The sequence below is a fragment of the Dreissena polymorpha genome, unplaced genomic scaffold (genome assembly GCF_020536995.1).
Source record: "Dreissena polymorpha isolate Duluth1 unplaced genomic scaffold, UMN_Dpol_1.0 chrUn030, whole genome shotgun sequence".
In the NCBI taxonomy this organism is placed as follows: domain Eukaryota; kingdom Metazoa; phylum Mollusca; class Bivalvia; order Myida; family Dreissenidae; genus Dreissena; species Dreissena polymorpha.
Window position 1 is genome coordinate 145,159 of NW_026273344.1, and position 16,639 is coordinate 161,797.

Genomic DNA, 16,639 nt, shown 5'->3' on the forward strand with positions numbered 1-16,639 from the left:
TCATAAATCAGAAAACATTTGACCTCTCACAGAACAGTAAACAAAGGAAATAGAAATTAGGTGCGAGGTCACTATCAACAAGAACAGAATTGTTTTACGAACGAAATTTGTTTTAGTTTCTTAGAAGGTTTTTTCACGTAAAACGGTCTTAGAAAAATTCACTAAAAACGGTGTCAGCAATATTCTTGGAAGAAAACGTAAGAAAAACGTTTCAAAAAAAAAGAGTAAGAATTACCATAAACTAAATTAAAAAGATATTTCGTCTGATTTTTGATCAGGTAAGGCTTCAAAATGGACAACCATTCGATGTGTGTTTTCAAAATGTCGTATATACCTTAAGCATAGGTGCGTTGCACCTATGCTAAAAACGGGGTCTATATACAACCCCGCATTCTAGGCTCCTTTAATTACTATGAGGGGGGTGTAGGGGAGGTAATGCAATCAAATCTCACAATAAGGTCTTAAATCGAAAACCACAATCAGGTCTGAAATTGAAATTGTATATACCTCGCAAATAAGTTCGCTATATATTTCCTTGTATAAGACGTTAAATAAATGACGTATTTATATACAATAATAATAGTAGGTACCCCTATATACCTTAATTCGTGTTTATATCGGATAAAAAAGGGTATGGAGATACATGTATTTAAAGTGGGAACCCCATAACCTATTTCTAAATCAGAGACCCCGTAACTGGCCATATGTGTGAATATATATATATATATATATATATATATATATATATATATGACATATTCATCAAAAGAAATGTTGAAATAAAATTACACGATTTTTGTTTTGTTATTTTTTTTTATTTATATTTACTTTACCACTGAATGATTTTTCATAAGAAACAAAGTCGACAAAACTTAAGCTTCAAAATTATACGACCTTCAACCTTTAACTCTAGTCATATGACATAATTTTTCGCCATCCGTATAATGAATCAGCTGATTGATGGCGTCATAAAATGACATACTTATTGCGTCATTTTCCCCATTTTTTTGACGATTTATTATAAACGCGACTTATTTCACATGTTTTCTACATGTACTGTATGTCGACATATCTGAATTGTCAATCACATTTTCCTTATTTCGTGTTATGTGCATTGTTTATAACCAAAGCATATACTTTTGACATTTAACTTAAATATTAAGAATGTACAACAAGCCATACACATATCGCACAGTTCATGAATAATCAGCTATGTTTGCTTTCCTATTTAATTCACGTTAGGCATAGAGCTGTGTAAAGTATAAGATGGTAAAAATAGCACCACACTGGAATTGGGAACGTCCCATTATGTACACGGGTATTTTCTACTCATTTATCTGTTGTGTACTGGAATGTTTTCCATTCTTTGTGTATTTATATATTAAATTATTTTCTCGTACAATAAGCGCATTTACCATAGATAAATAAAACATTGTGCAAGTTTAAACATAATTATTTGTATGCAGAAATCTGCAAATGCAACCGAGTTTACCAACGGCCATTATTAGATAAACTGCTCCGGTTCATTTGAACAGCAGTAATGTAGAGTACATGACGTAGCGTGTGACGAAGAAGAAAGTTTATCGCGTTCTAGCTAAAGAAACTTCAGCGTACAGTTAATATAGTATTGACAGACCTGTACGCTGAAGCTAACCCCGTATCGAAAGTCAACCAGCGTCGTAACATATTTATGTCACGCTATAATTCAGTCAATTTGCAGTTCATAGAGAAAATACCATAGCTAACTGGCTCAGAGAGACAAATTCATCACTTAAGGCTATCATTTTATGTTTTTCTTGTCATATAACGTGACATATACCTGAAAATGTCTGTGATCAGAAAACAGTATGTGATTTGGTCGCCATTGTTGCTTCGTCACGTGACTGCGAGAGTTACACTCGGATACATTCGGATCGACCTTGACCGTTTCTATTAATATTTTCGTAAACATTACGATCGCTTTTTACAGTACACTATATTATTTTAATAATTCTGGCGTACATTGCATACCGATGTCGTTGAAACTTTCAAATATGATAGTAATTTAACTGTTCGTTCGTAACATATTGTTAGATAGCAGGTGTTCATTCAAAAATAACAAGAAATAAGTAGATCTACCCGGTGGTGGTAAGTACTTAAAGTTCCTTACTGAAAGTACATGCAATATACATGTTACGGATAATCGATTGATATTTCCGGTGGCGTATTTTAAGCATGGCTACTCGAGATTTAATAGCGCGAGAATTCGAGTGTTTGAAGGGCGAATTCAAGTTCACTTTCAATGATTTGAAAGATAAACAGATTAGTGTTATAGCCAGCATTGTCAACAAAGTTGACTGTATGGCTATTTTTCCAACAGGGTTTGGTAAAAGTGCATGTTACATTCTGCCACCCCTCATGATGAAAAACATGCATAAGAGACATTTCTATGCCATTGTTGTTTCCCCACTAAGGTCTCTAATGAATGACCAGGTTCGCCAGTTGACTAGCATGGGAATAAGTGCTGTTATCTGTGGTCCTGATATCAGTGCAGAAGAAAAGAAAGGTGGGTGAAATATATATGTAAATATGTACTGTTTTTGCCCCACCAATATTTATTTACAAATATATATACAGTCAGTTTATCTATTCCGGCTCCTGTCCGATTCCGACATATTTCTAGATTGAATGGTTGGTACGGAGAGAGTATGTTTAGAAACTTAATTTTGTCTGTTGTTTCATGTAAAGTAATTATTTCTTTGTCTACTGAATGGATGTTTACAAAATGTATGAACTCTTGGTCTGCCAGCGCTTGGATTTCCAAAACGAGGCTTCAGATCGGTTGAATTTCCGGCGCGTTTTTTCGGACGTCTGAAAAGTCGGTGGACAACATTAATCTATTCAATGATCGAGGTTACCAAAAGGTTCGTGTTATTTTCTTGAATTATATATATTTTACTCGTTACAGTCATCAATATGCATTTCCACCTTCATTTAAGAAAGATAAACACCATTATATAAAGGCCAGTCAGTGTATCTATTCCGTACCACCTGGATGCATAACTCGGGGGCCGTATAAACATTACCGTAACTTCGACAAACATTTTTGGTGCATGTTTTGCGGATTTGGTCTGTTGTTTAATGCTATAGTTCGTCATTAAACTTGGTTGACATGCAAAGTATGCCTTGAAATAAAATGTTTGCAATATTTTCTCCCATTTGTAAATGTGTAATGAAAATAAATAAACTTTCAGTGGTCAGACAAACTGTCTTAACTGTCAGAATTACACCACAGGAGCTTGAAATTCTTTCACTACATAAAGTCTATGCATAAATTATTTAAAAAAAATACCCCACCCACCCCTCTTCTCTATATATAAAAAGACAGCTTGTCTTTTTATATATAGAGAAGAGGGGTGGGTGGGGTATTTTTTAAATAATTTATGCATAGACTTTATGTAGTGATAGAATTTCAAGCTCCTGTGATTACACACACACACACACACACATATATACATGTATGAACACTATTATAAACAAAAGCTATGATGAATTCTTTCAAATAATTGGTCTCATTATTCACAGTGTGTCACAATGTGTTCACTATATCCCTGCTGCAGGCTCATTAATGAGCAGTTTATAATTTTGTCACAATATTTACACAAATTATCCAATGCATTGAATAATATTCTTTGCATTAGGGAAATGCTAAATGTATGCTGTCTCAGAACAAATTTAAAGCGTATATGCTGACAGATATTATTATAAAGATAAAGTTATAATATTAATTCAAATAAATTGGCGGATTTCTAAATATTCATGAAACATTCTGTGTAGCCCGCATTACCTTAATTTTTAGGTTTAGACCATCCCAAACTGAAAGAGGTTGCAGATAACACACTAAGTTGTAATGTAATAAGACAAAGTTGATTTAGAAGGTTATATATCATTTTGATAAAAAGGGAAATTGCTCAAATTTGAGCAATTTCTCCTTTTATCACAATTATATCTAGTGTCATCATCAAAATCTTGTAAAACCCTGTTATTGCATTGTAAAGGGTTAACACTTGTTATATCATTTACATTTGCAGATACAATTGCCATGGGAAAGCAGAAGACAAACAGATCATCAGTACATTGTAGTCCAGCTGTAGAGGCAGCAAAATCTGTAAAGCGGGTAATTAATTATCTTAATCAATTAAATAGTAATGCGGTAAAAAATATTTCAAAGTATAATGTGCATCTTATAATGGTACACATAACAATTTTGACTTAAATACCATTTTGATTGCTGTGTGTATCTTAGTTGTGAACTTCCTAAAGCCATTTTCAAATTCATTGAATACAGAGCACAGTTTCATACTTAACTTAGCTATAAATTAAAATGTATGTTATACTCGCGCAGTACTGTATAAATAAACTATGAAATCATAGGAAATATTTGCCTTTAATAAATGTAAACATATAAGGTTACATACAGTATGAACTGTAATAAAATGAATACAGTATGGTACATGTGGTATTTTCTCACATGATCAGTTGATCACATTGTGCAACAAGGTGAACACAAAAGGATTTAGTTTTTTTTATTTTACCCCATGTACAAAGTATGGGGCTGAATTGGATTCACATCGGTGGGTTTGTCCAGTGTCTGTAAACATAAGTTGAAAATCTTTGTGGCCATTCAACAGAGTCAAATGATATATTATACTAATATGCAATACAGTACTCCACAATTGCCTGTAGGTTTGTTAAATGATTCACTTCAAAATATACTTGTGGCCATTTGAATATTCCTGTCATTTATGACAGGTTGTATAATGTGATCACTTGTAGCTGGTGTGTGGGTGGGCTTCAGAGTTTGATTTGCTAAATAACTTAAGTACCCTTGCATAATGAACACCAAACTTTGTGTATAGTCAGCTGGTACTTACATGAAAATCCCTTTAGAATTTAGTCAAGGTCATTGTGGATATAAATATAATTTGAGTGTCCGCTTAATTACTCAATAGTCTTAAGCTGTAAGAACTTGTTTCCCAAATGTTGTAAAATTATTAAGTTTAAACTAAATTGTTGCTGTAAATTGTAACAGGTATGAATGAGTTAACACATAACCAAACAATAAAGATATTTAAGATGTTTGTTGCAGATGACATAGGACATCACTAGGATAAAACTATTATTTACTCATTTGAGCAATTTCTCTTTATCATAATGATTTCTACCCTACCAAATCAATTTCTTCCTTCTCTATCAAAGTTCCATTTTTTTCTGCAACCTCATTGAATTTAGGACATTCCAAATGTATTGTTTGGTAACAAGTTGACACCGAACTTCATTTTTTCCCCCACAAAATATGTGATAATATACTCAATGAATATGCTAGTCCTTTATGTCTTGTTTGTTAATTATATATTTTTATATATTTTTATTTTGTTATTGATTTTAAACCTTTCAATGCTGCATTTCAAGATTTGGAATTAATGTGTCTATGGACTGGATTTAAGCACTTGCATCCAATTAGCTCAGCCTTCCAAAATAGCCAAAATGATTTGAGACAGTTTGTAACAAAGATTCAACTACACGAATGTGTGTGTTATCTTTGAAACACATTGTTGATAAGACACGCAAAAAATATCCAGCATTGAAAGTGTTATTTCAACAGGCAGTTGATTTGCTAGAAATAAAATTGTAAAATTATTACTTAATCGTGTTTTTTATTTACACCCCATATTTTGTAACAATGTCTCGATACCTTTTTGTACAAAAATCTGCTCAAAGTGACAGTCAAAAATCATTTTGAGATGACCCCCGAGAGCACACATCTAAAAATAGATATGCGATTCGGAATAGTTTCTCTGCTATCGCAAACGGACACGTCGGGTGCAGGTTTACACGCGTGGTTTTACCTACTTACACGTGCTCGATTTAATTCAAGTAAGTCTTAAATTATCGATAAAAAAAGTGTCTCTCATCATACGAAAACAGAGAAATGTGTCTATCGCACGTGAGAAATTTGCAGCGAAAAAGCGTAAGGTGTGACGGAATAGATACACTGACTGTATATATGAAAGTTAGTTAAAGAATAAAGTAGCATAACATTAAAGTAACAAATAATAGTGTTCGGATTAAAAAATCATTCAGCATTGCAATCTCATTTAACAGATCCCTAATTTTGTTCTGATATATTTACAATTAATTCATATATTTCATCTGAAATGGATAAAATGCTTGTTAACAGGGTTGGAGGATGGGATGTACACCATCATTTTCTTCTCCCCTGAGATTCTGGATAACATCGATAGGTGGAGGTTTTTTCTGGAAAGTAATGTGTACACAGATAAAATGTCACTTTTGGCTATAGATGAAGCTCATCTACTTCATTCTTGGTAATTAAATTAGTTATAGTCACTTAAAATACAATTACTTCCACATGACTCATTTTTAGTCAGTAACCAGCTTTGAAAAAAATATTTTAATATGCGCCAAACACTGGAAAATAACAAGGTTCTAATGGATATGGTGAACACTAAGTAATTGGGAGGTACAATCCCCACTATGGAGCATGAGATAGGTTTCATTAATAAATTATCACAAGTTCTCAAATGTGATTGCAATTAAATGCACTAACAAGTTTATAGTGCCTACTTGTTTGCTAGAATGTGTATTTTTAATAATGGATGTTGTTTTTTAAAATTATACTTAGCATTTAACTTATTTAGGGGTGATGAGTTCAGACCAGCATTCAACAGAATTGTTGAGCTGAGAAGTTTTTTCACCAATGTGCCAGTGCTACTTCTATCTGCAACATGCACCAAGACAGTGCGGCTAGCTTTGATCCAGAAGCTGCAACTCCAACCAGACATTCAAGTTGAATGGGAGGTTCCAGACAGGTATATAATCATGAATTTGCAATGACTCCAATTGTTTTATATGACACTTGCAATCGATTCATAATTTCAAAACACTTAAGACATTTACAGTGTATAACTTTATTGCATATTTGAGACAAATACTCCACATTTTGGTTCATAGAAGACAATATATATACATGCACTAGATAGATATAAAGTTCAAAGTATTTTTTTCCAGACCTAACATACATTTGGAGATAAAGTGTGAATCTGGGATGGATTTCACAGCCATGACCTGGTATTTAGACCAGATTATTGAAAGGGGCAAGATGGCTGAGAAAGCTGTTATCTATGTAACGTATGTACAACAAGTTAGAAAATAATGAGATAAAACAATAACAATTAAAACTTCCTTTTGTACCCCAGTATTGTGAGTAACATGTGATACACAAATATTTCCTTCCGTACCATAGCAAATATTTTGTGAAATACCTGCTCATAATGTAAAATAAAGCTACAAAGAACATGAATTTCTAAGGAATAATCAAGGGTATAACATAAAAATGAATAAATTCAGTATTTAATGGACAGTATAACTTATATATTTTCAATTCATTAATACACTCTTATATTCCTATAATTTATAAGAATATAAGAGTGTATTAATGAATTGAATAATATACTATCTTGAGTATAACAAATTAATGAAGCATGAACTACATGTTTATATAACACAGGACCCATAAAATGTTTTTTTTAATTATTATAAGTGAAATTTACTTCCAGTGGAATCACTCAGATGGCAAGACTTGCCTTGGACATTACGGCACACCTTAAGGATGCAGCTGATGGCGCCAAGGTGTTTAAACTGTACCATTCTGGAATGTGTAACAGTGACCTTAAGTCCATCTTGGAAGAGTTCACCCAACCAGATTCTTGCACAAGATTTCTTATATCTACAATTGCATTTGGAATTGGCATAAACATTCCAGATATAAGATTTATTATACACTGGGGGGCACCAAAAACATTAGAGGATTATTGGCAGGAGGTCGGAAGGGCCGGTCGTGATGGAAAGGCAGCACAGGCCAAAATGTATGCTACCAAAGTATCCCTGCTGAACTGTTCAGAGGAAATGAAGACACTTGTCAAGAGTGAGGAATGCTACCGGCAATACATTATGGATTTGTTGTCGGTGACTCCGACATTCAAGGCACCAACAAAAGTGTGTGGCAATAACAGCAAATGCGTTGCATGTGAATGTAATATGTGCCTGTGCTGCTCTAACTGCCATAAGAAATGTTCATGTTCATGTTAATGTTTAATTTAACACTTGGACACGCATAAATCCATCAGTCAATGAAAGCATGGTGGACAAAAGTGTAACCTTGACATTGCAGATATTGACGTGATTCTTTTGCATGACACACTGTCCAATGATGGTGAACAAATGTGCCAAATGATTTTAAAATCTAACAATGAACAACATAGTTATGGCCGGGACAATCTCATTTATGGCCATTTTTAACCTTTGAACTCAAAGTGTGAACTTGACTTTGGAGATATCAACGTAATTCTTTCGCATCGAGACCTCCTGCCAATAATGGTGAACAAATGTGCCAAATGATTTTAAAATCTAACCATGAACAACATAGTTATGGCCGGGACAATCTCATTTATGGCCATTTTAAACCTCTGAACTCACAAAGTGTGAACTTGACTTTGGAGATATCAACGTAATTCTTTCGCATTGAGACCTCTTGCCAATAATGGTGAACAAATGTGCCAAATGATTTTAAAATCTAACAATGAACAACATAGTTATGGCCGGGACAATCTCATTTATGGCCATTTTTAACCTTTGAACTCAAAGTGTGAACTTGACTTTGGAGATATCAACGTAATTCTTTCGCATCGAGACCTCCTGCCAATAATGGTGAACAAATGTGCCAAATGATTTTAAAATCTAACCATGAACAACATAGTTATGGCCGGGACAATCTCATTTATGGCCATTTTAAACCTCTGAACTCACAAAGTGTGAACTTGACTTTGGAGATATCAACGTAATTCTTTCGCATTGAGACCTCTTGCCAATAATGGTGAACAAATGTGCCAAATGATTTTAAACAACATAGTTATGGCCAGGAAAATCTCATGTATGGCCATTTTTAACCTTTGAACTCAAAGTGTGAACTTGACTTTGGAGATATCAACGTAATTCTTTCGCATTGAGACCTCCTGCCAATAATGGTGAACAAATGTGCCAAATGATTTTAAAATCTAACAATGAACAACATAGTTATGGCCGGGACAATCTCATTTATGGCCATTTTTAACCTTTGAACTCAAAGTGTGAACTTGACCTTGAAGATATCGACGTAATTCTTTCGCATTGAGACCTCCTGCCAATGATGGTGAACAAATGTGCCAAATGATTTTAAAATCTAACAATGAATGACATAGTAATGGCCCAGAACAGCTCATTTATGGACATTTTTTACCATTCAATGGGAGTGCTATACTGCTGAGAGTTTTGCTTTTGTATATTTGCTGTCAAGCAAGGAACTAATCTCATATGTTTTATATGGTCATCTTCACATTTAGGCCATTCAACTGTGAAAGTTTTAACAATACTCACTCGGTAGCTAGTGAGGATTAGAAAACACAACCTAAATGTGGCTGCATATTCTAATACCATTTTTGCAATAAATCCTGGCCATCATCAAGTACTCAAATACAAAATGTGATATGGACATTTTGCTGCCATTTATATATGCTGACATTTACATGAAGCCTGTGCATTGTACAAGATTTTCTCAGACTTTGTGAAGTTTACTGTTAAAACTCGTATCAAGAAAAGTGAGCAGTGCCACCATCAGCAAATCCATGCTAAAAAATCATGTAAGTATGCAAGTTAATTGTCATGGTGCAATGTCCTACTGAAAAATTTAAAAATAGACAAAATTGTTTATTTTATAAGCAGCTATTGGTTATTAATTTTCCATAAATATGAAGCAAATACTTTCAAAGTTGCAAGTTAGAAATAGTTGGTGCATGTAAGTCACTTATTCAACAACTTCAGTACTACTATAGTGTATTATGATCAAATATTCTGATTCATTTGCACAGCAACCTTTCTGTGTCAAGTTTAACACAATATTTCATCAATCTGTCCTTTAGTTTTGAAGGTGTTCTCAGTGGAATACTGTGAACAAAATGTTCATAAGAACTGTGATGTCTTCCAGGCAGGCATTGGAAAAGGCGTTCACCTTTATATAATTTCACAAACTTCTTTAAGTCTCGTGTGTGCGCTGCATGTGCACTTTTTGATCGACCAATGTATTTGTCCATCACCTGGCTCATGAATTTTTCTTCTAAACCTTTACCAACTGTTCCGGAAATCAGACTGCAGCGCTGAACTGCAGAATCAGTATACTGGCCTTTGACCCGTTTCAGATTGGCTGGAACAAAAGTTCAAACAGAAATTTAAGGCTGCTATAGAAAGATTAAGTAACTGTGTGCATAGTAATGAGAAAACAATACAAAATATTTTATTCTCAAAGTACATATTTATTCAGCAAAATTTAAATTATATCAAAGTTTCTTTTCACAAAGTGTTTTGTTCAGCTGAGTTCGTGTTCACATTAGCAAGACATACTTTTTGTTTCCCAATCAGGTCTAAAATTAAATTAATTAATAACAAGTAGCAAGTACAAGAACTTATCTCAATCTCTCCTGTGTTTACATTTTCCCTTTGACAGTGAACAGCTGATTATCATGATCATACAGACGCTCTTAAGATATAGTGACTAAATGTGCGCTTAACATATTCAGATGTAAATTGAACTGAAAGAACAACAACAACAACGACAAATACATACTTTTGAATTCATTGTTTAGGAACTCATTCAGCAGGTCCAAAGGTACATTACATCCAGGTTCCCCTCGCAAATTGGCCGTACTGTTCCATATCAGGTTTTCTGATATCCGCTTGGGCATCCAACCACTAACAGCTACATGAATAAAAAGTATACATTACTTCGGATTGTTGCATTCCGGACACATAAAACTATGCAAAATAATACCATAATGGATATAAAAGCTATAATTATACTTTATCAAATTTACTGTTAAAATATATGTATGCATTTTTATGATTTAAATGTATGAAATTTTGTTTAGAAATTCATAACATTAATTTTATATTGGTTTCTTATTAAATATCATCTTACAGGCCAAAAGTCTAAAGGCCAGTGTCAGGTATTTGTAGTGGCCATGTTCCCAAAACTCCAGCATATTCAGTCGCCAAAAGCTTATCATGGCTTCCCCGTCGTTTTCCCTCTCCGCGTCCCTTTCTGCCATGTGCATGAGGCCACGCCACAGGACACTCATTGCATATGCCTGTTTGTGATCAATTTCCTTGCCTGACCTACAGACTTCAGAACAATGCCATATGCCTGAAAAAAATCATGATTGAAAGATTAACAGAAATGAGTATTTAAAGTTAATAACCTTTAAATGATAAATGATATATTTTTATGCAAAATAATTAATTATGACACTAACCAGAAGTATCGTTTGTCCCCACACAGACTGTGTGAAACCACTCGCCACGTACACAGTCAGCCTCTGATGAGCACCGTATCCATGTGCTCTCCAACTGCTTGCCACAGCAATATGCACTTAGGCCCCGTGCTTGACATTCTGGGGAGCACCACCAGTCATCATCTTCTGCACCATCCGGCACGTCAACACAGTCCTTGTGGAACCATCTCGTTGGGCAACTCATGGTACTTGAACATTCTATCCATTCTGCACCTCCTGTTTTGAGAATGAAGACTGCTTAGTCATTTGACTTATATTTAAAATACTGTAATGCAAAGTGAATATTTGTTTGTTACACAAGGTAAGCTTATATATTTAAACTGAATTATTTCTCTTTTTTTCCAGTCAATTCTGAATTTACTCACCATCCTCTTCATCACATATGCATGTATACTTCCTGTCATCTTCAACGGCAGCCACGTATTCATTGGTGTTTGGCCATATGAATTGAATAATTTCCTTGGCCAACTGTGTAACGTCTTCCAAAGATGTAAGCTGTTCGCTAAAATTCTCATTTTTTCGAAGTTGTGCTGCTAACAACAGTATGTGACCTTCTGTTACAAAGTCCAAAAAGTTTGTCAAATGGTTCATACAGTCTGAAGCTTTTTTTTTCACATTTCTATGTCCAAAGACATTCTTTATTTGAGTAAGTGTGCCTTTGTCACACGCCCCTTTTCCAAAAAGGGTATCCAGTGTCACCTGTGAATTTCAATAAAATTAATTCTATCATATGTGTCGTATGATATATGGATAAGCTTTAGTAATTAGACTCATAATCCAAATACATTATTTATTCAGGTTTCTTATTTCTGTACATTTATATATAAGTTGAATCATGATCATGAATCATGATTTTTTTGTTCTATACCTGTAGGAGCACAATTCGCTTATGGAAGTTCTGTGGTCTTGGGATTAGCCCCTCTAGACGGTCCCCAGGGAGAGCAGAGGAGGACATGGCTATCCTACACTCTATCATACGCTCCACCGACAGCTGGTCCCCGTGACAAATTATAGGCCAGGGTGTTCCTTCAACATCCCTCGGTGTGTATCGATTAAGGTACTTCATTATCTCAATTACACCTTTGCATGTTGCAGGGTTTTCTTTCACAACACCAAGGTTGACCTTGAAGAACATTAAAGAGTGTTATTTATTTAAAATGATCATGTAACGTTTAAGAGATACATGTGTATTTCTGTATTTCATTCAGATATATTTATGAACCAGAGATTTACAAGCAATATTGTCACCTACTGGTGAAACTCCACCATTGTCAGTAAAAGTATCTATATTTGTTGCCATAGCAACCACAATTTTTGACTTAGGAACAAAATGAATTGACATGCATAATCTCCATATTGCCATCTGTCCACGTTTCAAGTTTCATGAAATAACATGAAGAAATTATAAAGTTATCGCAGGATCCAGAAAAGTGTGACAGACTGACAGACAGATTGACACACAGAGCGCAAACCATAAGTCCCCTCAGGTTTCACCAGTAGGGGACAATACAAGTATACATTTACAACAGCAGAAATAAAACAAATTAAAATAACGCTTACAACTTCACTTTTCTTCGCAGATTCTGTTGAATACTTGTGAGGAAGATGCTGCTGCACTGGGATGTCAAGGTCAAGGATACTTGCTAGAGTCCTTGCAACAATCAACTCCATCCTGGAGCGTAGCTGCTTCCAGTCCTCATCACTTGGTAGGAATGTCTGTCACACATAATGCGTATTTAAGCATTGACATTCAATAGAGTGATAAGATGTTAATAAATTAGCCAAATGCAGTGTTTAAAAATACAAAATATAAAATGAAAATAAATAATTTCCATTACACTTCAATACAATTACAAACATGCAGCTTTTTTGTAATTTAAAATTATTTTTTCAGCTTTATCAGCTCCAAGGGTACATTTTAAAGAATGATTACTTTTAGATCAATGGAACTGGCTGGTACTGTTTCTTCCCAGGAACAAGAAGAGGATGTGAAGCTGATTCTGTCAAGCGTTGCAAAGCAGTTTGCCCAGAGCAGCATCTTATTTCCACTATGCCTGCTTTGGTGGCGCGCTACTGACATTTTCTGGACGTTGTCCCAGCACACAGAAAAACCTGGTATATCTGAGGTAAAGTATTCCTAGTAAATTCTCGTTGTTAAATTTTAAAACAGTTATTAAAATATAGGGCATATTGATTCGAACCAATATTGAAAAAACGTAGAGAAAAAATGCATTAATAAACACAATTTATTTTCCCAAACACAGGCAAAGTGGGTTTTATATCCACAAAAATTAAAATAATGGATTAAAAGAAAGTTGTCTACAATAAAGTACTGTTAATGGTCCACTCTCCTCAGTGTACTAGTGTGTAACATACAATAACTTCATACAAATTAACTACTGCTAAACTACCTGTAAAATACAATTGTTTGTTTTGCTTAAGTTTGAGCAGGGTATGGTTTCTTAAATTTAAACATACCATTCATTTCAGATCTTTCAGGGAGTGGAACAAATTCTTCATCGTGGTCTGACTCCGAGTACAGTATTGTGTCTTCCAACACCAGGGACAGGTCCTGAATTTCCTGGTCTTCATCCAGATCTTCGTCATCATCTGTTTCATCAGACATGTTGACCTCACTGTCACTGAGAGATGACCATTCACTCTCATCAGTTCTTGTGTCAGCTACCAGTGTTGGTCTCACATGTAGAACATGCTGCAAAAAATGTTTATTTCCAGTTAGGTAGGCATTTTTAAAGCTAGTTAGCAGAAGTTATTGTTGCCTATGAAATAATGACGATTAAAGGCCAAGATATATTAAGTGTATGTACAAGGTAGCTATTGATCATGCATTTTTGCTTTGTTAATTTTTTTTCTGGGATATTTTATACCTCTTCTATGTTCTGTTTCCACTCCTTTATTTTGGTGTCATAGCTTTTTCCTAGACGATCTACAAGTTGTCTTGTTGTATGGATACTCATGCATAGTCCAAACTTATGGAACCATCTGAATATCTGCAAAATGTTTAACTTGTGTAATGGCATATTAAGCTAAAGTAGTTCATTAACAGTCATCAGTTAAAATTTTAATTACAATAAAGATTTTAACAGACAGAGCACTTGTTTGTTCCATGACCCAAGCTTGTCATGCAATGAAATACACATTGTTTAACTCAAATTAGTACTTTTTAGCCTACCTTGTGGTTACAGCCTGATCGGAACATCTGTATGGATAAGATTTGTTGCAGGAACTTGAACTTGGCTGGAAATCTTTTATGAAGGATGATACTCACAAGAAGTCCAAATACAGGTACCAAAGGACCAATCTTGTTACCAGAACTGCAACATTGTAAGTTTCTTTAAAAATATAAGCAAACAAATTGCAAAAATAAATGTCATTCATAAAATTTGATATTTATATACATTACATTGCACTATTTCCTTATTAACCCTTTGAATGCTGGGAAATTTGTTATCTGCAAAAATGTTGTCTGCTGAATTTCTAAAATTAGCATTTTCTATGATTTTTTTCAAAGAATACTATCAGAATAGCAAACAGTTTGGATCCTGATGAGACGCCACGTTTTGTGGCGTCTCATCTGGATCCAAACTGTTGGCAAAGGCCTTCAAAATTTGGTTCCAGCACTGAAAGAGTTACTATCAGAATAGCAAACAGTTTGGATCCTGATGAGACTCCACATTTTGTGGCGTCTCATCTGGATCCAAACTGTTGGCAAAGGCCTTCAAAATTTGGTTCCATCACTGAAAGAGTTAAATAATTAGTTTGACAAGTCTTGTGAACAACAACTGCTTCATTTCATTTAAGATTTAAGTTTTTGTATAATTTCATGCACTCCTTTATAACTTCATATCGGAATGTTTATCAGGTTTTAAGTACATTGAGCATTATGTGGCCTATTGAAGAAATGCAAGAACCTTGATATCTTGTCTTTTGTTCGTCTAGTGGTTACTGAAGACCGCAACACAGTTGACAGAAGAGGTAGCCCTGAATCGATTTCATTGAGAAAAGCTGTCCAACTGAACTTCTCAATGCTCTCTAATGTCAAATCCTGTCTAAGAGATGACAGTGTTTTTGAGAATGCCCTGACTTCATCCTGGACAAGCAGACCTATGACTTTTTTTATGTCTGCAAAAGCCTTCTTGGAGCCTTTCATCATTGTTCTTAAAGCAGCATCATAGTTTGTGTTAGTCACCTGACGAACTATGGTCTCAACCAAGGTAGTACTGGTAGGTTTCTATTGAGAGCAAACAATGTTAAAAGTTTAAGCTATTTATTAGTTCTTAAATACATTACTTACACGAAGCATATCTGGTGTGTCATGAATAAAGAGCTGTTCAATGGAAAGGTTAACACCTTGTGTTTTTTATGATTGCTTGCTATGCTGTTGTGTGGTTGATTTTACACCTTCATTTTACAAAAAAGTAATTAAACCTTACTAATCCTACAGATTTTAATGATATTAATGCTCATAACTTACTGTTTTCTAACTTGTGCTTGATGGTCTTTTGGAATTATTGAGTATTTATTCTGTTATCAGTATTTCAATGTCTCTTATCTAATGTTAACAGTTTCTTTTTATTTTTTCTTATAATAATTATAATAATAGTTTTCAATATGGGTAACTGAAGACAGGTCATTCTTACACATGTAACAGTAACAAGTTTTCATTCCTATTCTTAAATATCAATATAATACTGAAGACAGGTCATCCGTACTCATGTAACAGTAACAAGTTTTCATTCATATTCTTAAATATTATATATACTGGCTAAACATGCATTTATTTAACTAAAATGGAATTCAGTAATTAAAGTAAGTATCAAATTAAAGCTACAGTTTTTAAGCAAATGAACCCAGGATTTTATAAAGAGTAATGTATTCAATGGTACACTACAAGCTATTGTTTCTACATAGGCATATACAGAAGGAATACATTAAATAACAAAATGTTACCTTTACATTCTGTTTGGGTGTACTGGCTTTCTTTGGAGAAAAGCATATTCTTTTTGCTGCTGGTGATGGTGAAAATGATACAGGTGACTTCAATTTGTTAGTCTGATCCTTCTCAAAAAGTCCAGAATTAGTTAGTTTCCTTTTCTGAGTTCGCAATTTGATATTGTCATTTTTTACTTTTTGAGACAGAACAGTCACTTGACTTATTTTTTTAAAACAATCACCAC

The 16,639-nt window shown here is 34.3% G+C and overlaps 2 protein-coding genes and 1 long non-coding RNA gene across 3 annotated transcripts; 2 read left to right on the forward strand and 1 right to left on the reverse strand.

The window, feature by feature from the left end:
- The first annotated feature begins 1,689 nt into the window (after positions 1 to 1,689).
- LOC127863715 (uncharacterized) lies at positions 1,690 to 15,803 on the forward strand. Its single transcript, XM_052403335.1, has 13 exons — positions 1,690 to 2,545; positions 6,221 to 6,368; positions 6,702 to 6,872; positions 7,072 to 7,191; positions 7,620 to 9,737; positions 11,429 to 11,626; positions 11,787 to 11,931; positions 12,316 to 12,498; positions 13,022 to 13,147; positions 13,381 to 13,567; positions 13,932 to 14,181; positions 14,686 to 14,786; positions 15,402 to 15,803. Exons 1-5 carry the CDS (start codon positions 2,215 to 2,217, stop codon positions 8,149 to 8,151), a joined length of 1,302 nt encoding a protein of 433 aa, XP_052259295.1. The 5' UTR covers positions 1,690 to 2,214; the 3' UTR covers positions 8,152 to 9,737; positions 11,429 to 11,626; positions 11,787 to 11,931; positions 12,316 to 12,498; positions 13,022 to 13,147; positions 13,381 to 13,567; positions 13,932 to 14,181; positions 14,686 to 14,786; positions 15,402 to 15,803.
- On the forward strand, positions 2,614 to 5,679 carry LOC127863725 (uncharacterized). The gene is made up of 2 exons (XR_008041159.1): positions 2,614 to 2,903; positions 4,071 to 5,679. It is a non-coding gene; the product is annotated as an uncharacterized LOC127863725 (long non-coding RNA).
- On the reverse strand, positions 6,956 to 15,634 carry LOC127863716 (uncharacterized). Its single transcript, XM_052403336.1, has 12 exons — positions 15,374 to 15,634; positions 14,635 to 14,776; positions 14,330 to 14,452; positions 13,920 to 14,154; positions 13,375 to 13,562; positions 13,002 to 13,157; positions 12,408 to 12,564; positions 11,807 to 11,974; positions 11,403 to 11,657; positions 11,069 to 11,293; positions 10,718 to 10,849; positions 6,956 to 10,297 (listed from the first exon to the last, which is right to left on the reverse strand). Exons 1-12 carry the CDS (start codon positions 15,613 to 15,615, stop codon positions 9,954 to 9,956), a joined length of 2,367 nt encoding a protein of 788 aa, XP_052259296.1. The 5' UTR covers positions 15,616 to 15,634; the 3' UTR covers positions 6,956 to 9,953.
- Positions 15,804 to 16,639: the final 836 nt, after the last annotated feature.

Coding starts and splice junctions, on each gene's coding strand:
- LOC127863715 (XM_052403335.1), top strand. CDS start 2,215: ATGGCTACTCGAGATTTAATAGCGCGAGAATTCGAGTGTTTGAAGGGC. Junction 2,546..6,220: donor CAGTGCAGAAGAAAAGAAAG/GTGGGTGAAATA, acceptor GCTTGTTAACAG/GGTTGGAGGATGGGATGTAC. Junction 7,192..7,619: donor AAAGCTGTTATCTATGTAAC/GTATGTACAACA, acceptor ATTTACTTCCAG/TGGAATCACTCAGATGGCAA.
- LOC127863716 (XM_052403336.1), bottom strand. CDS start 15,615: ATGATGAAAGGCTCCAAGAAGGCTTTTGCAGACATAAAAAAAGTCATA. Junction 11,658..11,806: donor CATATGTGATGAAGAGGATG/GTGAGTAAATTC, acceptor TTCTCAAAACAG/GAGGTGCAGAATGGATAGAA. Junction 11,294..11,402: donor GGGGACAAACGATACTTCTG/GTTAGTGTCATA, acceptor GATTTTTTTCAG/GCATATGGCATTGTTCTGAA.